Raw genomic sequence first — 25,961 nt, forward strand, 5'->3', positions numbered from 1 at the left:
TATATCATATATATGTATCATACAGACACCCTTGGGTGTTTATCTTCCCTTTAGATCAACAATACCTGAATTATTTTCAGTGCCTTATTTCTTTTATGAGTTTTGTCATAAAATTTATTTTTAAAGATAGGGTATAAACAAATTATATATTGTTCACTTTAAGTTACATTATTCATATGCTGAATATGAACTCTTGAAAAAAGTGTATCCAGTGATTAGGTCGGTTAGACATTATCCTTACAATTGAATTGGCTTTCTAAGTTTGCTTAGTGAACTGATCTTTATAGCTATCGCAGATGTGTACCCTGAGATTAACAAGTTTCAGTTATTGCAACATGTGTGAGAGTGATTCTTATTTAATAATTGGTATCTGCAACTCTTATTCCTTATACTATTTATAATTCTTGAGTTAGTTATTTGATTTGGACTTTCATGAAAGAATTAATTCAAGAACCCTACTCTTTCTACATTAATACCCTCTGCTTTGGGTTGTGGCTGATTTCTCCCAGGGACTGGCCCCAGACATAAGTAACTGGCATTAGGTTTTGTTTTCTCTTTCTAACCAGCTATGTACAGTTTACCTCTGTCTTTGTTTATCATTGCAGCTTCCTCTGAATGTTTTCAATAATTACTTCAGCCTTGGATTTGATGCTCATGTCACACTGGAGTTCCACGAATCCAGAGGTGAGGACAACGTCCCATTTCCATCTCCCAGGGAGGAAGTTCCCAGCAGGTGTTTTGCATGTTCCCTTTTGTTTACATATCACTTAAGTGTTTGCAGTGTGCTTCAGTATTGTTCCATTTTAACTTTCATGATGACCCCAGGAGCTCGTCCCAATGGGAAGTGGCTACAAGTGGGGCCCTGAGACCTAATTGTTTGGGGTCTCAGAGATACTAAAGTACCGGGCTAAATGTACATTCCAGCTCTCAGGACTGTTAACCCTTAACTTGGAATGGAAATTTTGAACTGAGTGAACTACTAAGATAAAGAGAGATGATTCCACCCAAGCCATGAGTGTACTCACAGCCTCACAAACCACCAGTGATTGAAGCTCTATAGGTCATTACCAGAGCCATTGAAAGATGATAGCAAAACAAAGAAGCAGCAGGCATGTAGGGAACAGGGGCTACAGATAATTTGGACACCAAAAGTGTAATGATGATTGAATTAGGGAGAAAGGTAGGTGATGAGACAGGTGTGAATGAGACAGTGGATGAGACAGGTGTGAATGAGGCAGGGGGGCAACTTCAAGTATTAAAGAGATGGGGAATAAACAAAACAGGTTTTGAAAGAGAAGAAAGATGAAATCATGAAATGTGATGAAAATATTTCATTCAAGTTTTCTTAAGCTATTCAGGACTGAGAAAGTTTAGGATTTCTGTATGTGCTTGGTAAACTCAAACAATCTCTTTTTTATTCTCTTGGTCTCTGTCAATCTCTTTCTCTCACTCTCTTCCTATGAATACAATTAAACTTCATATCTATCGATGACTTATGTTGGTACCTGGTTTCTTGCTAATATATTTATATATCCCCAAAATAATGCCAGGAGGTAGGTAGCACTGTACTTTATTCAGAAACATGGGAGGTGGAAGTCATAAATGAGGAATTACTTTAATTCTTTTCTCAAGGTTCTGCAGAGCTCAAGTAGTTTTAAACTCTAGAATTTGAAATACAGAGTCCTAAAAGCTAGAATTAAAAACTTTACATTCTGGCAAAAGGTAAAAAAAAAAAAAAATTCTGATAATATTCCTAGGACTAAAATGTCCAGGGTGGAGCTATTCCGACTGTTAGAATACAAATTGCAGCCAAAGTACAGATCTAGAAAGTCCCTCATAGAGTTCAGGCATTTTGGTAGACCTTGGCCTTTCTGGTTTCATGAGGCGTTGAGGGGAGCATCTCTTTAGAAGTCATATTCTGTGCCAGAAAAGAGGGATACTCAAGCCAGAGTTTGGTCTTCTCTGATTAACTGGAAAATCACACAGAAAGGATGTTTGATAAAAGAATCTTAAATATCCCAAATCAGAAGCACCTTTGCCCTCCCACATCCTGCTATGGACAAGTCTTGGAGATGTGGTAGTAAGAGGCATCTACATTAGGCCACATTATCAACTATTGTTCTTCCTATGTTTGTGGAGACTTCATTTGGAAAGTAAATGGGACATTTCAGTTTCTATTTCTTGGCCCATTTTTTCCTTTCACATTTTTTATGAAACTGGACCTAGCCTTCTTAATAAGATTCCCAAGTTCCTTAATAACACATATAAAAGAACAGAGTTTTCATTAATACACAAATTTCCCCAAATAGGCCTCCTGGCATGAAAAGAAATCTAAATGAGTAAGTAGCCCACAATGAGCCCATTTTAGTGAGTCTAATATTTAGTCTAATTATCCTGAAAGGTATCCTAATGATACACTTTTTTGTAGTTTGATGGAATTTCTATGCATAAAGTAAGAGGAGATCTGGGAGTGGCACAAAGTGGAAAAACCAGATTTATAAAAGAATTCTTTGAGTAAAAGTATTTTTCTTCTTCTTACTTTAAGCTATGGGATTCTTTAATTTTAAAGTAGAATATGCAATTGTGTATATGTGTGTGTGTGTGTGTGTGTGTGTGTGTGTAAACAGTTTAAATGAGTGATATTAAAAAACAATTAACTAAGGATTCCAAGCATTAATCTTTGAATACTTTAGTGCAAAGGCTTAGTGTAATTGTTTTATGTGATATGAAATGGAATTGCTAGCATTTTTCTTATATGCAAACCAGAGCCTTTGGAGGAAAACCAGGTACAAAGAGCTAATAAAGGAGAATTTTGTTGATTGAGAATAATAGATAAAATATTCATGAAGATGAGATTGAGATGGTGAAAATAAATGTCTATAATATAATAGAACTAAATTTTGTTGATACTCCAAGTATCAGAAATCTCAGTATTTATTAATATATATTTTTACATTACATTAAAAAAATGTTTGCATGAAAAGTATAATTACTAAAGCTAGTTTTTAAACTGATTTCTGTTCATTTGGATTTGCCCCCTATTTTTATCTGGTCAGTCAAGAAAATCTTAAGCTAAGCTATAGGAAAAAAATGAAACATAAGTAAGGCCACTTTTCAACAGGGGTTAGGATGATTTATTCTTGTTGGTAGGGTGTGAGTGGCTGTTCTCAGACAAAGACTACTCAGAGATGAGACTTCAGACTGTTCTCAGACATAGTCATTCACAATATTAAGGTTTAATGATAAAACTTGTATAATTTACTATAAAATACCTGCAGGGTGACTCAAGTCTCAAGAGAGCCGTTCTGGAAAAAAAATGATTCTGGATAAAATAACCTATTAGGTATTAGTCAAGAAATACAATATTTTAAACTGGGAACTATGCCAATCTGTCTACATGCAGTAGTTTATAAATATAAATCTCATGAAGGCAGAATTTTTAAAAATGTAATTGCAGAAAGAATTTTTGGCATAAATAAGAGAATAGTTCATCAAATGGACAGTTCTTAGCATAACTTACTATATTGTATTTCTTTTAGAAAGGACAATTAAAGTGACATTTATTTTGAAACAGTTTATTGGTGTCATTACAATGCAAATGCTTTTAGAATTACTAGTAGAAAGTCCAGCAGGGAGTATGCACAGTCTTAACATTTTGTTTGGCTTTGTTTATAAAGGCAGCAAATATTTGACAGTTTGTGTTTTTATATTTGATAACAAAGATAGCATACTTCATTTGGTTGGAAACAGAGATGCTTATTTTCAAAGTGACCAAGGCACTCATGGTTTAATTTGTGCTACTCAAGTATCAAAAAGTGCAGTAATATGGAACAGAATTTGGAGACGTAATAGGATTGATCATTTAATTGTCATTTGGAGTATTGCCCAGTACTTTCATCATTATTGTATTATCACAGTGCTTGAGGGAGTATATTGAAAATATTCCAATCTATTAATGTTTAACCTTGTTAACAATGATTATGGTTATCAGTGACAAAGTTAGGTCTCACTTTGTCAACCATGTGAATAAGATTGTTACTTTTTAGGTCTGGATATTAAATACATCAAACTTCTAGCCTGAGATTGGATGCTTGCATTTTATTGCCTCATTGACATTATCATTCAGAGGAGTTGAACCTTATGCTACAAGGTCAAGGAAATGCAATTATGTCTCTGGAGGAGGCAGTATTTAAATTTGATTTAGGATTTACTATTTTCACTGAATATACAGAGACTTGCAGATCAGCACCTTTCAAAGGATTGTCAATGTTTTATGACTCATTTCATAGGAAACAGACATATTTTTCTAAAAAGGTGTTCTTTGCAGTAGTTTGCTAAATTCCATCACTGTTGTCACTTCCAGGGACACGCTGCATGTCTTTTGTCCAGGCACTGAAGCTGAAGTGCAGTGTGCCCTGGAGAAATTCACTGCCTGTGGTCTCTGTCTGAAACTTTCTTTTCCATCTTGAACTTCTGTGTGTCACCCACTTGTCATTCATGATTCAAGTATACCTCCCTCTGGAACACTTTCCTGACCACTCTACCACTTCATCTCACAAAAATATCATCCATAGTAAAAAATTATGTTCTATTTTTCATTTTTTTGACCTGTCACCTCTACTCTGAACTCCATGAGGGTAAAAGACCACATCTTTATTTTCATATTCCCAGTTCACAGCCCTGTGGCTATCTCCGTTAGTATTTGTTGCAGTAACAGAATGTTTGATTGCAGGACAGCTCCCACAGATAAAGGATAAACAGTAGAAGAAGGTACATATAGTGAAGGCAATACTAGTTATAGAGGTCACAAATAATATGGGAGTTCAGCAGGACTATTGACAGAGGAAGAATATGGGGTAAATTTTCAGAAAGCATAGATGGAAATATGGCTGGGAGAGAAAAGAAGAGTATGATATAGACAAGAAATGAAGTTGATGAGAGCATTTCAGACAGGAGAAAAAAGTACAGAGAGACAATAAACTTGTCATAGGGATGGGTTTGATGAGCAATTAATACACAATAACATTTTTATGGTATTAGAAAAATGATGATAAAGTCCATAAAAATATTTTTCCTTAAGGGGAGATGATGTTGGAAAAAATGAAAGTTTTTTTAGTGCATACAATTTGAGTCTAGGATGGTGATGTTACCATAGGCATAGGTTATGGAATCATTGAACTGAAGTTTAAAAATGAAATAAGTGTCCAATGGAGAGAATATGGAAGTTGTGTGAGGCATATGAGGTTCAAATTGCCTATTGATTTTTACAAATACAATTTTGCACTTGCACATACCTCATGAATATGTCTCAGGAAAACTGAATTTGGTATGCATTTCAGTAAAGATGTTGGAAATAGAGTAAAGGGAAAGTATGGTAAAGATATGCATACTCAATTTATATGTGTGCTTGAACAAGTTTTTAAGATTTGTAGGTGAAAGCCCCAGTTTGAATTATGAGTTAGGGAGACTTCCTTGTCAATGTACAAGCTGGCATAAATGAATGTGCATGTAGGTAGCATGAGTAATAATCCAATTCTGAAAACTTGGAAATGTATTTTACCATGTGGAGTCTCTGTTCTCGGTATCTGTGTTTACAGTTGTCTTTTCACCTCACCTTTAGGTTTGAGCTGCTTTTCTCTTTGAGTATCTCATCAAAGGCGATTTGGGCTAAGATCAGTTGAAGCAAGTGTACATGCAGAATTTTTAACCAATGTTTTAGTCAGCTGTTCCCCTGCTGTGATGAAGAGATCTAACCAGAACAATTGTAGAGAAGGAAAAGTTTGAGGGCTCAGGATTTCAGAGGTCTCCATCCATGGACAGCAGGCTCCATTTCTCGGGGCTTGAGGTGAAGCAGAACATCATGGTGGAAGAGTGTGGCAGAAGGAAGCAGCTCACATGATGATCAGAAAGGAGAGAGAGAGAGAGGGAGAGGGAGAGGGAGAGGGAGAGGGAGAGGGAGAGGGAGAGAGAGAGAGAGAGAGAGAGAGAGAGAGAGAGAGATCTTCGCTTACCAGATACAAATATATATCCCAAAGACACTTCCCCAATGTTCCACCTCCTCCAGCCACACCCCACCCGCCTTCAGTCACTACTCAATTAATCCCATCAGGCGAGCAATTCACTGATAGGTTAAGACTCTCATAACCCAATCATTTTTTTCTCTGAACCTTCTTGCATTATTTTCATCTGAGCTTTTGGAGAATACCACATCCAAACCATAACAACTAGTCCTTATGCATTTTAAAGCAGTGAATTATATCAGATGACAGAAGTCTTATAAATTTTATATTTATTTTAAAAAGTCTAAGATTACAAGGGTGCATTTATGTCACTATAAATACATAATACATATTTTGTTTTATATTGTATGCATTCAGAAATATAAATAATCATACATGATCACTTTTTGACTACTTATTCTATATTTCAATGTTATTTGGATTTTTTTTATCCAAAAATGAAGAACGTAGGATTGCTTGTCTTTTGTTTCACATACTGTGTTTATAATATGTAGGTAGAACTGAATTTACATGAGCAGTGCCAAGGAGTGGCATCTTGACATGCCTCTGCAGGGGTATGGTTTCATGATTCCACTTTTATGTACTGTTCCATGGAGTAGTCTCTTTGCTACCTGGGAGATTTCACTCCTGAATTTTGGTCCCTGGGGTTCACATGTTCACAAGTTTGGAATATCAGAATGTTGACTTTAAAATTATAATAATTGTGTGTTACTTAAGGAAATAATAAGTATCTGAGAATGTAAACCAATATGTGTTTCATGAGCCCTTCCATGAGCTTGGATAATTTGGACTCTTGGTAACTTGATGCTGGGTGGAGCTCTATGGCGACAGATGGATAACCCCCTGAATTCTTTACTTATATTCTTTCCTGGGAAATAACTATAGGGGGACAAAGGGATGGGGCTATTGTCTGTAAGCTCCACAGAGAAAAGAAGTATATAGGAAATTGTGCTGTGAGCTAAGCAAACTTAGAGGTGCTTTGCAACAGTAATCATCTTTGAAAATATCTATATATTTAAGGTGGCTAGGAATTTAGAAATGTTCTATGTGTGGAAGGCAACTTCGATGTGACTATTTATACACCAGTCATCGTATGTCTTTGTAAGAGGAACGCACTACAGGAACAAGGTGACTCATGTATTTTGGACTTCCTCCTTTCTTGAAGACACAGGTGTCAGGAAGGCCATCATACTGGCTCAGATAGAACAGTCTATGGGCGTCATTTGCAAGGGCCATTAAAGGAGAAAGGGGAGAAAAGCTTATGAAGAGTAAACGAATAAACTCTGTAAAGTGAGCTAATATGCTTTTGTCAGGCCCTCCCAAGACCTAGAGGGTGATAACTGGACTGAAATAAATATTTGGAAGGAACTGAAAGCTATATCTGCCAGGCCAATCACAGACAAAAGCAGGGTTTTAGGATCCCCATTCTGATGACTCCTGTCATGCTATTGTGTTGGATATAAGCATGCTGTTAATACGTTGAATCAATTGAATGGATTATGCTCACAGCTCCATCATCATTACAAATGGATTATATCCGGAGCTAAATCATTTAGATGATTTAGATAATAAGATTTGGGAAATTTGAGCTAATGAGATTTAGATGAGATTTTCGGATTTTGAGTTGATGCTATAATGAAATGAGGTCTTTAGAGATCTTGGAGGGAGTGAATATATTTTTCATATGAGAGGGATGTGGATTATGTGGCAGACAGTGGACAATGACTGTAGCATTTTGGCCTCCACAACCAGTTGTCATCTGGCTCTGTCAGCTGTGTTCCCTTACATGGCAAAAGGACTTTGTGATGTGAGGCAAGTTAATGTATCAGGTGACTTTAAGGTAGGATGAGAATTCTAGATTATCTGCATGGACACAACTAAAACATGAGCTCTTAAAAGCAGAAGAGGAGAGCAAGTGGGGAAGTCATAATGATTCAGAGTGTGAAGACTTGATGTTCCGTTGCTGACTTTGATGATGGAAGGGATCAGGAACCAGGGAATTCAGGAAGCCTCAAGAAGTGGGAATTAATCCTGGACACCATCCAGCAATGAGAGAGAGTTTCCGTCCTGCAACCCTAAGGAGATGGATTCTGCCAACAACCTGAATAAGCTTAGAAGTGAATCTTTCCCATGGCCCTCAATAAGGGTTCACCAGTATGACACCTTCATTTGGGTCTTATGAGACCCTAAGCAGAGTACCCAGGAGAGCCTAGTCCAGAATTTTGACCTGAAGAACTCTTAAGGAAATTAATGGATGTTGTTTTAAGTTGCCAAGTTTATAGTGATTTGTTGTGGCAGGAATAAAAAAAATTAGTAAAGCTACCATTGGTGTTCAGTCACACTATGAACAGAATAAAGATCTGGATGAATCCAGTGAGTGCTTGGGCCTCGCTGTCTGACACCACTTCTTGCAGAGGAGGAGAATGGGCAACCCAGGAATTGGAGCAGTGTATCAAGGATCCTCCCACTGTTGGAGTCTTGGGATATTTTGAGTATTGCTAGCCTTTCTTGAGGGTGGCCTTTCATGTTTATCTCAAAGCAACTAGCAGACACAACTTCCTGAAGGACCGAGAGCTCTTACACTTTCTCTCTGATGCTTTCCCAATTCTTTATTCTTCCTTCTGTTTCTTGATGTAGTTGGAGTCCTCACTCTTGGTCCTCCCTGAAGGCATACCAGCTCCTGTGAATGCACACAGACAATCAACCATCCTAGGTCTTTTTAATAGCCAATGGGGAATGGCTGAATATTGTTGTCTGCAGGCTGTTCCTGACTTTCCTATGACCTGGCTTCCACTGGAAGTGTTCAAGCTCTAGGTCTAAGCTAAAACATCTCCAGCTGCCCTATGTTTATGAATCTTTTTTTTTTTTTTTTTGCTTGGAATAGCATAGATGTGGACATAGGAGAAGAATCCAGCTGTCAAGGCCATCAGGGTGTGTGTCATATATTGCAAATTTCTTGTCCTGGAACTAAGAGGATTCCCTTGAATCTTTTCTAACCTCACACCCAAAGCATAAGTGCAAATCTCCTACCTGTTTACCTTATGTCTCGAACACCTCTCTGAATGTGAGGTGTCTTGATGGATCTCTATCTTTAAATTCTTATTTCATGTTATTTAGTGACTTCACTAAATACATCTGAGATGACTGTTTTCCTCAAATGTGTGCATGAAATCACCAAAAACTCATCTTAGTTCTTAATTTTGTAATCATTTTGGGAGATCTTAAAGATAGAAATAGTCTGTCTTTTGAGAGGAAAAAGAAACTATTCTTTAAAAAGAAATATTTTTTTCAGTTTTTCAGCTTCTGGAAAAACCTCATTGCAATATAAATATTTTCAAACCATAAATTATAAAATGAATAAATGTTAATAGTTGACAGATGATTCACTTAATAGCTATGGGCATCAATGCCCTGAAAAAGTTCTGTGCCAGCATTGTGGCTGCTGTTTTCCCTTGCCTGTAGCTTGCTTAATAGCTGGGCCTGAGTTGTTGTTGTTGTTGTTGTTGTTGTTGTTTCTTTTTTAATTAGGGTCTGTGTACTCATGATAAATTGCACAGTAAAAAGGCTCTCATTTTACCCCTGGTTTCATAAAGCGAGACAGTTAATGTAAAGGTACATGCAAATGGTATCCAGGTAAATCTGATTCAAAAATAGATAAAAAAAATGACATGTTGTTCAGTAGCCACATTTACCTGCACTAGATCTAAAATGTGAAAATGGTTTATTCTCAGGCCAAGCATGGGAAATCAGGATGCAGGTCAATTAATGCCATTTTCATCTTCTTTTTGTTTAATGTATAAATGAGTCTTCATTTCATTTTGTTTCTAGGGTTAGAGAACTTAGAACAGAGTATAGAAAAGCTTTGATATACAGAAACTGTGTATCAATGAAGACAGCTCTCCAGGACCAATCTATGAAAGTTTGTAACTCTCGACTTGTTTCCATGTCATGTGCTACCATGATGATGCAATAATCATGAAAATCATCTAAGAATCATTTGTCTAGGGCTATTTCTTGAGATCCTGGGCATGTTGTTTGGGCTTGGAGAGTGAACTCTGTTACTCTTCAGGGTGATGGCTGGGGATTGGCATTCACAAACACAGTTAGTTTCAGCTTGTCATCCTGCTACCTAGTGAGAAATGACTGGGAGAAAGACCTAGACTAAGAAGGAAATGGTGGATGTCTGGGATAAAATAGTAGAAGACCGAATGTGGGTAGTAGTTTCTTTTAGAATGTCTTAAAACTTTATTGGAGAAAAACATTTGAGGAAAATTATAGTTAATTTGGGGATTTTATAATCCCTTGAATTCACATGAAAATTCTGATACACATTTTTGTTTCATCTTTTGGGGTCTTCAAACTTTATAGCATACAGAGGCAAAATCCAAATTAAAATCATTTTTAGTCAGGGCCTTTGCTGTAATAAGCCAAGTCCATTTAGTAGACCATCTGTGTGTGTGTGTGTGTGTGTGTGTGTGTGTGTGTATGTATTCTCCATCAAAACAAATAATTTTCCAAGGCTTGTGACAAGCAAGAACAGATGGTAGTGCGGAAATTTTATAAAAGCAAACTCTCCATTAATTTTTATCTAAATTCTCCATATTTGATTACATTTGGAAGTTGTGTATATAGTTTATGGAAGCCATGTCCTGTAGAAGTCAATGAAAATAATCACCTCTTTACCTCCTATCATCTTTCCCTATCATCTCTGCCCCAAATTCCTGCCAACCTGCTATTTGGAAGAGTCCAGAGTGTCGCAAGCTTTAATATTCATGAGACTCACCACCATTCCTAGTCTCTGCATGCAGACATTCTAATTTAGTAGGTTTAGGTAGGAACTAATGATTTGCATTTATAACAAGCTGCCAATTTGCTCTGATGTTGCCAGTTTGGAGCTAAACTTTTGTAGCACTGGGCCATATATTTCCCTAAAGCCTAGGGAAAGATGATTAAAAAAACAAAAACAAAAACAAACAAACAAACAAACAAAAAAACCCGAAACTGCTCAAGGATCTTTTGGCCCTGTAGATCATAGGTAGGTCTGGGGGTAAAACTGCTAATCTCTAATGAGATGCCTATAACAAAACTACCTCTCCTCTTTCACAGAGGCAAATCCAGAGAAATTCAATAGTCGTTTTCGAAATAAAATGTTTTATGCAGGGGTAAGTACATATTTCATTTTATAATCATTATATATTATTTAATATTAATTCAATGACACTAACTATATTAAAAATTATAACATATCTCAGGCATTTTTATCTGTCTCTATATAATTACTATTTAATGTCTTCATTTAAGAATGAAAGTAATGGTGTGTTTTTTAAGTTTGTTGTCAGAAAGGGAGTTGATATTTATCATCTCTGAATTTTAAAGATGCAAGGCTTCATGCTGTATAAGAGTAGGTGATATTCAGGGAGGCATATGGAAAACATCAAAACCAATGTAAGGAGTGGGGAAATCAGACAGGTAGTTGGAAAACTGTATCAACAGACTGAAAAATGTATAAAGAGTCTTAGATTAGAATGTCATTTTTACATGTACACATTGATGTTTGGATGAGAAACTGACAAATTGACAGAACATGGGAAGAATTTCATGGAAGCAGATATGAAATTAAAGGAAAACCCTTCTTTTCCTCCTCAGGAAAAAGTCATCCAAAATATTAATTAAGAAAGTACAGTTTATTCCACTGCATAGAGGGAGTCAAAATAAAAGAGGTAAAGCAGGGCATCCTCAGTGGCAATGCTAAAGATTATTTTAGCATCTAACAGACCAGTAGGACAGTCAGGGAGGACAGCCAAAGTCATCTTCACACTGACCCTTGGAATTATCCAGTTTTTCACCCTCTTTCTGTAGTCTTAAATTTTACTAGAGATTATAGTTTGAAAACAAAAATAAATATTTCAACTTGATAATCATTTTCCTGCTTTACTGTGGATTCAGCAAAAGGAGAACTTGTTATATATTTTTGTATAATTTGGAATCATTGGGAACTGTCTATAATATGAAGTGGGATATGGAAAAACTATGTAACTAAGTTTTTTTGTTTTTCCCCTTCTGATGTATAGGCAGCTTTTTCTGATTTCCTACAGAGAAGTTCTAGAGATCTATCCAAACATGTTAAAGTTGTCGTAAGTATTGAATATGTCAGTTCATTTTTTTTGCCTGTGAATATGAATGTCACAAGAAACAACTTCTAAATAACAGTGTCTGTGTGGATTAATCTCTTAGACTATGTGTGATTTAGAGATCACTTAGTGTGGTTCACTCAAGCTGTATTTATGAATACTTATCATGTCTTGGGCACTGGCTTAGTTGCTGGAATGAAGATGAATATAAAAACTAGTTTCATTTCTGAAGAAATTCACAGTCCAGTTATAGAGAAAGCCACTTAAATCATTGGAGCATAATGTAATAAAGTTATTCAACATATGTACAAGATGGTGGTATCACAAGGGGAAAAATAGTAACCTTGAATATTATGGCATCAGGAAGACCTTCATCAAAGAAATGATGTTATCTGGCTCATGAAGTGTAAACAAAAGCTCACCAAACAAATGTCCTTATTCTAGGACTATCTGAGAGGACTCCATTTTAGAACAGGGCCTTCCCTGAATTTATTATTTTGTGCTGACTTACCCATTAGGCTGGTCAGGTTCCTCACCGCTGAATGGAATTTTCATTTTATTTCTTTTTCTCTGCCCCAGGCTTAAGATATCTACTACTTGGAGGAAAAGGAGAGATAAATTTACCTTTCTCTAGGTGCTGCATTTTAAAACAGCTTAAAATTAGTTAAGAAAGACAAAATGTTTCTTATAGGAACCAAGTTAAGTAAATGGATGGATGAATCTTTGTTGTGTGTAGTTGCATACATAAATGAAGAAAAGATCGAAGGAGAAAAATATAGAAATGGGGAAGGATGTGTAGTGACACAGTAAGGCTTGGATTTATCATGGCATAGGTGAGGAATATGTGATCAGAGAAACTGGAAAAATATAAGCACAAAAATAGAGAAAAAGATGATACTAAGCTATTAAGGATATAGAGGAATACAGAGGAGCATGAGAAGATACAAATGAAAATCTGTAATCATCAGTAAAGCACATATGACACATGAATCTCCTAAATCAGTTTAACGGGAAACAAAGCCCATCACTCTGGTATTAACAAACCTTGGCATCACTTGCATGTGTTTTGGCTCTCATATGAGAAGTGTCTGTCAGTGATGGAGAATCTTGATAATTCAAATATTTCTTTCTTAAAACTAGATGGAAGAAATACACAAGTCCATTGTACTATGAAGATCTTTATTTTGATAAAACTATGGTTAATAAAGTTAAGTACCAGCAGCATTATATCAAACTGCCCATTTCTTCTTCTGCCTGCCACCCAGCCAAAACTGACCATCACTACCCTTCCAGTATTTTTTGCATTTAGAGGAACATTGACAGTGCCTGCCAAGAGAGCTAGTGAGTGCTGGGCATAAATTTTCGATCATAGGTGGGCAGTGGACACATTGAATGTCAGTAAAATGCTCAGGAGAGAGGACTGAAACCAATCTCTGCATATTTTCCTAATCACCAGAGAGTCTCTCTCTCTCTCTCTCTCTCTCTGGCAGTCCTCTTAATGATTGCTTCATACATGGGCAGCTACATAACAAGGATTAAAATGAGCTTGCAGAGAGGCCAAAATAGCAGCAAATCACTGGGAAAAAATGTAGAATCAGCCAATACATGTAATATTCCAGGTGGAATAGCTTTGTAATCTTATGTACTTTTAGGAGGAGGAAAAAATATTAGAAACAAAGTGTGGGGATTTGGGATTCAGTTTTAGGTTTGCCTTTCCTAGGTATATGACTTTGATTCTGTCATTGAACCTTTGAAACACCTTGCTTTTCCTGCCTGTGAAACAGGCATAATAAGATGTCTCTTAAAAAAAAAATGTTTGACCACTGTTGTGTGACATAGGATACCTCTGCAGTGATATTACTGCATGTTTTGACCGTGAGATGGAAAGGATGGAAGGTGAGCTAGAATGATCAGATGTGTACACCATAGACCGCCTTTTCTTTGCCACAGAGAGCAGTCAGTGTTTTAGTATAGTCATCTACACACTCTTTTCAAGTCCTTAAAGCGGGAGGCTTTATGTTTGCTTAGTAGTTGAGAGTTTTCTAAAACCACCTTTGATCACCATCTAGAATTTGATTCCTATCTAAATTACATTTGAAAACATTTCATTTATTTAAGTCTATAAGCTTTCTTGGAAGCTATTTTCGAGCATGCTCATGGAAATTAGGCTGTATAAGAACAGCCAGGAAAAGTTCCAATTGCTTAGACAATAACCTTGACTGTTATCAAAATCATTACTACTTAGTTTAAAACTTTGCCTAAAGAACTCCTCAAAAATTATCAGGGACTTTGGAAATGCTTTACTCCTCTTCCCAAAAGAAAAAAATAACGAGGAAATTCTGGGATGAAGCTATGAATAAAGCAAATAGAAAAGCAGACTTTGTGACTCTGACCACTGAGGAGTCTATAGCCCTGACTGGAGTTTTTGTCTTTTGATCTTTGTCAGGAGTGGGAAATGAGAAAGGCAAATGGAAGGGTCTCCTTTGATTGGTCAGAGGATGTTCCTCTTTGGGGAAAGCACTGACAGATCAGGGAAGCACACAGGCGCTAAGCAAGGCTGGCCTGGCCTTCGAGACCAGAGTCATGTCAATCAACAGAAAAGCAGTTTCTTCTCAGAAGTCCAGTCCACTTCTGTACAGATTAAATTTGTAAAAAAGTAATCACTTGTTACTGTTTTATGTTTTCTTGGTCTAGTATTCCCATACTCATTTCACATTCATGAGAGTTATTAATTATTTCATTCAAAATACTGACTTCCCTGTGGCAAGGATCAGATGGCCTGTTGGAGCTTATTCTCACTTATACCTTTTTAAAAACTTGAATATGCATATATTTTAAAAAGTGTTCAAAATGTTACATTTAACCTTTTAAACATAAAAATTATCTCAAAGAAAACAAATAACTTGTTTGAATCAGCTGGTTGTGGTAGTTAATGCTACTGCCTTCATTTAAAGCTTCACTCCTTTCATTCTGGTAAGTCTTTCATTGTTGATTCTCTATATATAAGTATCTAATAATAAATAACCCAAGGTTAAGAAGGACGGTATTTACTGTGATTATGAAAAAAGACACAGTTTATTTTTTTGTAAAATGTCAGATTTGTTTTATATTAAATCAAAACGAAATTCAGCTCTGTACTCTGGGTCTCGTTAAACTATAAAAAAGCATAAATTTTCAATCATAGTAACTGGCCATCCAGTTTAGCAGAATTAGAGACAAGGGGAATAAGATCATGGTGCCTATTGTTGTCAACCCAGTTATCTTGATAATTTTCTTAAACTTATGACTGCTTCAAACCCTTACTTTTTCTGTTTTCATTGTTGCAGTGTGATGGAACAGATCTCACCCCAAAGATTCAGGAACTGAAGTTCCAGTGTATAGTATTTTTAAATATACCCAGGTAAGCTCTGTTTATATTATATCCTTGGTTTGACATGAACTTTGACTTGATGTATACCTGTTTTCATAACAGAGACATTTTAGGTATTACCAATAAAATCAGTTATTTTTATGTTTTTATTAGTGTATTACAATCATACATAACAGTGTGGTTCACTGTGACTTATTCCTACATATACATAGCATAATTTGCTTCAATTAATTCTTCATACTGACCCTTTTCTCTCCCTTCCTTCCCCCACCCTCCCTGTTTCCTTTCCTTTCCTCTTCCTCATGTTTATTTACATATACGTGTGTGTATATATATATATATATATATATATATATATATATATATACACACACACATACATACATATATATATAGGTACATTATAATTATTCATAAACATGGAATTCATGTAGTATATTCATACAAGCAAATAGCATAATTTTGTTGATTTTATTCTCTAGTTCTTCCCCGTTCCCTCCTGTCCTCCTTCCCTCCCAATCCCTTACTCTGCTGATCTTTCTTCTATTTTCTGAGATTTCCTTACATTTATTCTTTTTTCTCTCTAGCTTCTGCATATGAGAGAAAACAGTTTACTCTCCACTTTCTGACCCTGACTTATTTTACTTAACTGATGTTGTTCAATTCTATTCATTTATTAGTAAACAACATAATTTCATTATTTTTTATGGCTCCATTGTGTGTGTATACCAAATTTTCTTTATTCATTCATCTATTGACTGATACCTAGGCTATTTCCAGAACTTGACTATTGTGAATTTTGCTGCTATAAACATTGGAATGCATGTTTGACTATAATGTTCTAATTTGTTCTTCTGGATAAATTCTGAAGAGCAGAATAATGGTCATATGGTGATTCCATTCTTAGTCTTTTGAGGAGTTTTAATACTGACTTCCATAGTGGTTTTTGCAATCCCACCAACAATATATAAGTGTCCCTTTATATATAAATAATATGCTTGACATTCTAACTGGAGTGAGATGAAATCTCATTGTAGTTTAGATTTGCATTTCTCTGATTGCTAATGATGTTGAACATGTTTTTTTAAAAAATATTTATTGTCCACATGCATTTTTTCTTTTGAGAAATGTTACTTTAGTGCATTTACCTATTTACTGATTGGGTTATTTGTTGTTGGGGTTTTTTTTGGTGGTTTTTTTAGTTTTTTAATATATTCTGTATATTAAACCTTTGTCCGAAGAGCAACCTGCAATGATTTCTTCCCATTCTATATGTGTTTTTCACACTCATATTTCCTTTGATATAAATAGCTTTTTAATTTAATGCCATTCCCCTTGTTGATTCTTGGTTTTATTTCTTTGGCTTCAGCAGTCGTATTAAGGGAGCTGGTGTCTGTGCTTATATGTTGGTGTGCTGAACCTATCTTTTCTTCCATCAGCTGCACAATTTCTGTCTAATTCTATGGTTTTTCATTCACTTTGTGTTGACTTTTGTTCAGGTTGATAGATAGGGGTCTATTTCCCTTCTTGGAAGACTCCAACACTCCTCAGGAAAACATCTAGGGCTGATAAATTTGGTAAAATAGCAGGATACAAGAGCAGCATTCAAACTCCATGGCTTTTCTATGCACCAATAATTAACCCCAAAGAAAAGGAATCAGAAATCAATTTCATTCACCATAGCCTAAAAACAGACCCAGGAATAAATCTAACCGAGGATGTGAAAGATCTGTACAGTGAAAGTTATAGAATACTGAAGAAATAAGTTGAAGAAGACATTAGAAGATGAAAAGGACTTCCACGTTCTTAGATAGGCAGAATTAAAATTGTCAAAAATGGCCATATTACCAAAAGTACCCATATAATCTGCATCAAAATTCCAATTCACAGACTAGAAAAAAATAGTTCTAAAGTTCATATGGAAGAATAAAAGGCCCAGAATAGACAAAGCAATCCTGAGCAATAATAACAAGGCTAACGGATCATAGTACCCAAACTCAGATTATACTACAAAGCTATAGTAACAAAACCAGAATGGTACTGGCCAAAAACAGGCATGAGACCCAGGGAATAGATAGTGGAGAAGACACAGAGACAGACCCACACAGACAAGAGTCATCTCATCTTTGACAAAGGTGCCAAAAGCATAAGGTGGAGAAAAGATAGCTTTTTAAATGAGTGATGCTGGGAAAACTGGATAGCCATTTGTAGAAGAATATCAGTTGTCTTAATTGCTCAGGAAAGGTTTTCAGATGATAATTTCATTCTCCTACCTGGTTTATCTAGTGTTCTCTGTGGTAGGTGGTTTTGTGTGTCAATGGTGTTCTTAGTCTAGACTCATCCAGCCTTAACAGACCCCAAACCCCTTTTGATTGGAACATTTTTGCTTAGTTCTCAATTACTACCCTCCTACCCCTACTCTGCCTCCTCCAGGAGTGATAGAAGTGAATAAATTTTTGTTCTCAGTTTCCCAAAAGCTATTAGGAAACCATCCAGCCTGATTCATGTGTGGATTTCATTGCCAGGCGATTGCTTTGAAAAAATAGAATCAATTAGAGAAGCATTTTCTAGCCAGGATGTCAATTATCTTTGGTACTATTATATACCTCAGAAGAAAGGAATATTTAAGAGTAACTAGTCTCAAAATAAGCACATTACCTCAGCAACATCAAATATGATTCTGGGCTTCCAAGCCAAGATTTTGGAAGGCATGGATCTCTAACCCTTTGTTACCTACCCACTAACCAACTCAGACACACAATCTGCAGATAAAGTTTACTGAGACTGAATTTAATTAAAATGAGAGTTCTATGTAAATTTATATCTGTGAAAACACATCGTAGTCTCCTGATTATTCTTGGCAGTGCTCTGTATAGTCAGTTGCAGTCTCATTCCAGAGATATCTTTAGCTTAGTTCTGTAGATGGCCTAGATTCTCAGGAAACATTGGCTAGTAGCATTCTGTATTTTTTTCTTCTTCTCTTCTCCTTTTTTATCCCTATACTCCTCTTTCTTGGACCTTTTATATTCTCTTTCCTTTACTTTTCTAATTGTCTTTATTTCCCCTTCCCATTCTGATTTTGTCTTTCCCCCATTCCCTTTCCCCTACTTTCTTCTTCAGTTGTCTTTTCTTCTCTCATAGGCCTTTCCTATCTTAAAATCATGCATATTGTGGTGAATGCTACCCAGCTTCATTCCCTGTCTCTTAAACTAGTATGTGTGTGTCTTCCCTTAACACCAATTCTGAAACCACCTAAAGAGAATTCATAGGAGAGCATAGAAACAGACATAATCCTAAAGTGAGAAATGTTGATAAATAATGAGTTAGGGGAAATTTGGATACCACAGGTTGCTTTTGTTGCAAAATTATGGCCATTTTTGCAGGATCGTACCTTGGAGATGATAAATTCATTTTCTTTTCATTTGAAAGGTATATACCAAGAGCAGAAAACTGTTCTTATACTTAATGAGCATTGGTTCTAACTGTAAATAAGTAACTTAGATTTGAGTTAAAATGGTTAGTACTTGGTTAATTAAACCTTGTGCACATAAGTACAATTAGCACATATTTTTTTATGGAGTTTATGTGAGGTCTTGATATATGTATTCATTATTTTAACTGCCAGTTGATCTCTAATGATAGAATCATGAGCTGAATAGAGTCTATTTATTTCTATTTTTCCCCTTATCCTGCAGATATTGTGCTGGCACAATGCCCTGGGGAAACCCGGGAGACCACCATGACTTTGAGCCTCAGCGTCATGATGATGGCTATATTGAAGTCATTGGATTCACCATGGCCTCTTTGGTGAGCAGTACAACTATTTTGTTGAAACAAAATGCATTTAAATCATAGAGTTTATCAATTTATAGTCCTTATACAGTATAAAGCTGCTTAGGAAAAACATGAAAAAAGTGAAAACTCATGAACATGTGATTGAATTTCAAAAAAAAATTAAATTAGTATCATTTCATATTTTCTTAATTTTCTACCAGAATAAAAAGTTCTCATGCTAATTAAAAAGCAATATCCCACAGAAATATCCCAGCACTGATGTAAAAACCATAGCATTTAGTACTTTTTGGATAACTGAGTACTAGAATATTTAAGTAAAAATTCAATTGGTTATTTGTGTTCAACTTCATCTTGCTTACTTATTTATGCATGAGATGGGCATATCCATTATCACAAAATATTTACATATAGAAAGACATCATTATCGTGACTTTAGTAAATATTCACTTGCTACAGTATTGAGATCCCTTGATTTTTTCAATACTGTTTGCTTGTAGTAAATGGTAAATTTGTAATAAAAGTATGTTTTCAAATAGGTTTTATCTATGCATTCCTCTTTGTTCTTAAATGAGGGAACCAATTAAAATTATGCTATTATTTTATCTTGTGTAAAATAATAGCATAATCTATGTTATCAGAAAAAAACAAATCAAGATAAAGCCTCTACTTGAAATCTTTGGTTAGTACTTGGTTAATTAAACCTTGTGCACAAGAGCAAGGAGGTTGTACTTCTCATTCAAAATCAAGCAAATGGATCTCTTTTCAATCCTCTTGTGAATTTCAAATGACTTCCTCAATCATCTCCAACAGTGAAGCCTAACAGAATGACCTACAATGGTCATGGCAAGAATCTCCATCACTTGAGTGACGTTCCTTGTTCAACTTGCCATCTCTAGACTGAAATAGGGTGTTAAGGTATGAAAGACTGAGATGGACCTACTTTTTAGGGTCATAGCTCATATGCTGCTGTTTGTCACCAGTGCTTTGCATGGTGATTACAAGGAAGATGCATCAAAGAAAAAACAGGATTAAGTTCAGACAGGATGTGTGCAAGGAAGTATTATTGGAGGTGACCAAACTATGCTGGTACATAGGGGAAAAGACCCAAACTGTCCATGTGTGTTCACTCATTCACTGATCCAGTGGAGATTTATTGAATGGTTACCATGTGCCAGAGCTTCCTGGTCCTGGCCGTGAGGTAGAAGGCTGTCAAGAATTGTCAGAAATGATGTCCCTTGTATAACTCTAGGAGAGCACAAGGATTACCAGATATTTTCCTTTTGCCCTTAGGGTCAAAATTTAAATCCTTTCCCTGTCTTTGACATCAAGGTTCTCTCTGATTCTCCAGCTTTCCCCACGTCCATCTTTGCTTTCTAGCCCACGTAGCTTACCAGTCAAGCAGAGGTTCCAACGTTCCCTTGTTCTTCCTCTCCCTTTAAAGTGTTTCTTGACTCTTCACCTTCTACAGCTTCTCAGTCTATGTCTGTATTTCTTCATGTAGTCTTTTTTGGGGTTGTTTGTTTACAAATGTTTAATAAGTGTCTGAGCAGGAGAGATGGGCAGATAGAAACTGAGTTATTAGAGGAGAGTTGAACAGAGGGACTCTTTATTCATAGTGCACTAAGTTTATAGGAAGCGACAATTCCTCAGCTGAAGGACGAAGGACAAAGAAATGGTCACCCAAAATAGAAAGAGAAGTACTTGGAAGGGGTCCCTTGATAGATGTGATATTGGCAGAGGAAGCTGCCAACTTGTGCCTACCAGGCAGAGAAGAGCACACATATGGTTTCCTTGTCCTCTGGACCTTATGCAGGTGGCTCCCTCTGGAGAAGCCTGACCAGGAGCCAGAGGATACAGAGGCCACCAATACAGTCCAAATAGATCAGCTTCATAAGACAGAAAGGAGGGTAGGGAGGGCTGCAGAGACAGCTGGGAGAGGCCAATGATGGGCATCCATCACTGCAGTTCTGCTTTGCGGGGACTCAGCAGAGAGCCAGATACCTATAGTTGGCAATGTGGAAATATGATCAGTGGAATGAATTTTACCAGGAGGAGAATGGAACTTGGCATTCTGGAAAAAGGGAAATTTACAAACACTTGCAAGTATAAGAAATTATATTCTGTGTGGGAACTAGAAGTAAGTAGCTTTATGTAGTATAATGGTAGGGAGAAAGTGAGCGTGGGTCAGGTGGTGCTGGAGAAGTACAAGGGCCAGATCCTAGGGTGCATAAAGAATTTACCAAGGAGTTTTTACTTTATTAAGTGTAACTGGGAGTTAATAAACTTTTTTAAAATATATATATTTTAATGGGAAGATTTTAATATAAAAATAGAAAAAGTTATATAAAGGACCCCCAAGTGCCACTACTTGGCTTTTATACTAATCAACTCATAGACAATGATACTTTTCCCTATCTCTGACTTTTACCCTTATTCTATTTTGAAACCAATTCCAGATGTTATGTTATTTTACCAGAAAGACTTTCCTTTATTTAAAAAAGCCCTCAATAATGTTATTTTATCTAAAATAAATTGTTGAATATCACTATATATCTACTTAGTGCTCAAATTTCTAGTTGTTTCTGAAATGCCATTAGTTTTCTTACACTCTCTCTCTCTAAATCAGGATCCAAAAATAGTTTACACATTCTGTTTGATTGATAAGATTTTCAAACCTATATAGATTATTTTCCAACTCTTATTTTTTCCCTTTTTGGTTTGTTGACAAAACCTGGTCATTTGTTTGGTAAAATTTGTAGAATTTGTCATTTGTTTGGTAAAACCTGATCATTTTGTTTGGTAAAATTTCCGAGTCTGAATTTCATTAATATCATCCCTGAAGTCTCAGTTAACATGCTGTTCTTTCTTCTCCAGTTTCAGTAAATTGATAGTTGGCTCTGGATACATTTTCCTGTAAACTGGTATAGGTTAAGCTTTCCCTAATCCAAAAATTCAAAATCTGACACTTACTGAGTGCTTTTAGATTTCAGAGCACTTTGGATTTTCAGATTAGAGATGCTCCACTGGTAAAGACTATGCAAATATTCCCCAATCCAAAAACATATGAAATCTGAAACATGTCTGGTCCCAAGCATTTTGGATAAGGGGTGCTCGGCCTATAGGAGGTTCTAGGGACATCATTTATATTTTCCAGAAAATCTCTTTGTGGGAGTGTTTTCTTCTTCCAAAGCGGATGTATAATAAGTAGTTGTGTCTCTCCTCTCTTTTTTAATGTTAGCAGATATTGATAGTCATTGTCTGGATACAACAATCATTAGGGATTTTAAAAGAGTGACATTCTAATTCATTGGAATGTTTCTTTAAAGAGAGGTCTCTCTTCACCTGCTATTTGATCACTTAGATATATGCTTACATAGGAAAGGCAGGATAAGAGATGTTTTTTTCTTTCTATATTTTCAAAATAATGAGTTGGTTCTGTAGCATCCTCTGATGGTGATTTGATTTAAAACAGCATTGAATGTTTGGACACATCCATCAAGAATTAGGCTCCATGTGTCCTCCCCATGAGTCTGGTTGGGCTTGTGAGTACCTTGAGGGGTCAAGTACAGTGGAGGCTGTGCTATGTAATTTTTGAGGCTGGGTCATAAAAAGGACATGCAATGTGTGGGAAATCTGGGCAACACTGATGGTCTCCAATTAATAGGAATTGTAAAAATTCAACTTAAATATCTCTGCTTTCATTCACTCAGTGTCATTTATAAGTATTTATGGAATCCACAAATACTAAATCCATGGATGACATGCTGCTAGGTAAAATGGTTGAGAAATGGGCTTAGGAAAGGCATTGTCCTTGGGATGCTCACAGCTTACTGTTATGGAGGGAGACCCAAGAAGTAAAAATGTCATCACAGTCTGATGTACTAAATCCTGGAAGTAAAGCATGAGTAATAATAGGAAAGAGAGATGGGGTGATCAGTAATGGCTTCACAGAGGAGGAAGGAATTGAGGTGTGATGTGGCACCATGGTGTTCCCATCAGAGGAACTAGCCTGAGGACAGATATCCTAAAGAGCCAATGGCAGTGCCTTTGAGCAACCCTATACATATAGTGAGTAAAGACAGACGTATGGAGAAAGGGCAGAAACAGCCCACTGAGCTGTTGATGGACAGGCCGAGGGAGTGGGGTGACAGGAGCAGACTTGTGCTTTAGAAAGATTGCCTATGTGTTGGTGGAGGAGGCGACCAGACTCCACCACTAGAGGCTGAAGGACAAATCAACACATTGGTGCCATGTCCAGGTGAAGAAGCGAGGAGACCTGGAAGCCAGAAGCAAGAAAGTGGCAAGGAAGACGGAGGGTGAGTTTCCGTCACTTGGACATAGTGACTCATGGTGAAGGGTAAAGGAGGAGATGGGTAAATGAACTCTGGGACCTTAGGCAACCAGGTGAAGAATGACTGCCTTAAATGATGTAGAGAATAGAAAAGAGAATATTGCTAAAGCAATGGACTCAGTTTTACATATTTTAAATTTGTAATTCCTGGAAGATATCTAAGGGAATGTAAAAACAGGCAACTGGAAGTATATATTTAGAGCTCAGGAGACCTCTCTAGGTTGCAGAGACGTTTTAGGGGCCTGTCACATCCTACTTTATTCCATCCTATCATTTGTAGGTAAAAGAGAAAAATAATAGTAGATGGGAGTTCTTGAACAGGAAATGGAATACCAAAATCATGCCGATTAAATTCTCCTTATGCAATATGAATAATGAAATGCATGCATGCCAGCTATCATCAATGTGTGATAAAATCGCCAATTCTAGTGATTCCTAATCGCTTCCAAAATAGGAAATCCTACTGCAGAACAACGGAGTGAGATGTAGGTTAAGACGTCTGGTTTTTAGCACCCAGTACTCTCTGTTGGAACCTACTTCTCTATTTTCACACCCATGTCCGTCATTGCTTTCATTCAGTATGGAAAGGGCTTATTTTTAGTCATTCAATTCTGCATTTCTTAAAACTATCATATTGATTATATTTCAAAGAACGAAAATTATGTGAAAACTCAAGCATCTGTTTAAGATGATTATATAAACAGAAGAATGAAGTTATTTGAGTTGTGTGTGCATATTTTTGTGTATTTAAAATAGTTGCCATATAATTTAAAAACATAACTAGTAGGTCAACGCTTTTAGAAGCAAATTATTTTTCTTAGAAATCGACATGTCTGAAGTCATTAGAGACTATGTACTTTCAAGCTAATGGAATAAACAATTAATATTTTTGTAGATTGCTTATAACTTAAGTAAATTCCAAAGAACAGAAAATTCAGAGTGGCTCTTGGAGACAGATTTAAAATAGAGTTACTGGAATAGAATTTTTTTAAAAAGACTATTTCTTTTAGACTCTTTATCTTGTAATTGCAAACTTCAAAGCAGAAGTCTTCAATTCACTATATTGGTTGAAATGCATTCCTACTAATTAAGATGATTCTTCACTGTGTACTGGGTCTCCTGATTACCTTTATGGATTTTACACAGGCCATAATCAGGCATTGTAATTTGTATTTATTTCTGCCACAATTTTCTGCCATTATAGTTGTGAAGGTCCTTTCATGTTAAGTCTGTTTCTAAGTAATTTAAAACTGTTCAAGACAGTTCAAAGCATTATTCAGATTGAGGAAGTGGGAGCCTAATTTGCTATTCAGTATGAAATCCAAGATTTCAGTCTTATAAACTTTAAAGAAAGCACATTGATCTTTTTGTTAATTGAAATTAAAATGTATAAGTTCTTTTATATTTATGAATTAGGAAAGGAAAAAGTTCTTCAGTGAGAAAAAAAATTACATGGGGAAATTCCCAGGGTTGAAGTTTTATATTTACCATGTCATATAATATTTTATATTTTTTAGAAAAGAAAATGTAACATTAAATATTTGCTTATTTTGATAATCACATTAGTGTTTGGATTGAAGTAAATATATGAGTCACAATCATATGATTCATAAGTGACTATATTTTGATATATTTTCTTCCAATGTCTTTATTTTTATGTCTTAAAATATACATGAAATTATATTATCATAAGTAAAAAAAAGAAATAGTCACATACCCACCAGTTCATTGTATAAATGTATACCACTACATATAATAATTGTCCCTTTATGAAAAATTATTTTATGAAACTTTTAAGGTCTGAATGTTTGTTGTCATAAATAATACTGTAATTAACATAATTATTTGGTTTGTAAAAGTCTGTACACATTTCAGATTATTTTCTTATGATAAATCTCCAGGAGTGAGATTACTGATTCGATGACTTAAACATTTAAAAATCCTATTGGTAAGAATTTTAAAACTTCTTTTTAGAAATTCTATATTGTTCACAGTGTACAGAGTATAATAGCAATGTACTTGGATGAGAAGTGACTTAAATGAAATGTCCTCTAGGTGCTGAAAAAGTGTTACTAGAAGAGATACAAATGCTGTCATGACAGAGCACTTGACAAAACAGAATGAGGGGAGAAAGTAAGATTCCATCCCCCCCAAAAAATTGTGTTTTATAAAGTTATTAAAACTTGGGAGCAAATAGTTATGTCCTAAATTAAAAAAAAAATAAGAGTAAGGACAAATCTATCTTTATTGTTACCTCTTATGTCTTTTTTAAAAATAACAATCTTTGTGTCTTT

At 35.8% G+C, this 25,961-nt stretch overlaps 1 protein-coding gene across 2 annotated transcripts in view; it reads left to right on the plus strand.

Annotated features, from left to right (window-relative positions):
• Window positions 1–25,961, plus strand: part of Dgki (diacylglycerol kinase iota) — a 404,075-nt gene that overhangs the window by 239,041 nt on the left and 139,073 nt on the right. For both annotated transcript variants that reach the window (XM_076860225.2, XM_076860226.2), the window contains exons 15-19: window positions 606–684; window positions 11,127–11,182; window positions 12,092–12,154; window positions 15,478–15,551; window positions 19,217–19,328. In XM_076860225.2, the coding sequence (XP_076716340.2) occupies window positions 606–684; window positions 11,127–11,182; window positions 12,092–12,154; window positions 15,478–15,551; window positions 19,217–19,328 (384 nt within the window). The remainder of the gene's footprint in view (window positions 1–605; window positions 685–11,126; window positions 11,183–12,091; window positions 12,155–15,477; window positions 15,552–19,216; window positions 19,329–25,961) is intronic.

This window comes from Callospermophilus lateralis, chromosome 1 (assembly GCF_048772815.1).
Source record: "Callospermophilus lateralis isolate mCalLat2 chromosome 1, mCalLat2.hap1, whole genome shotgun sequence".
Lineage (NCBI taxonomy): Eukaryota > Metazoa > Chordata > Mammalia > Rodentia > Sciuridae > Callospermophilus > Callospermophilus lateralis.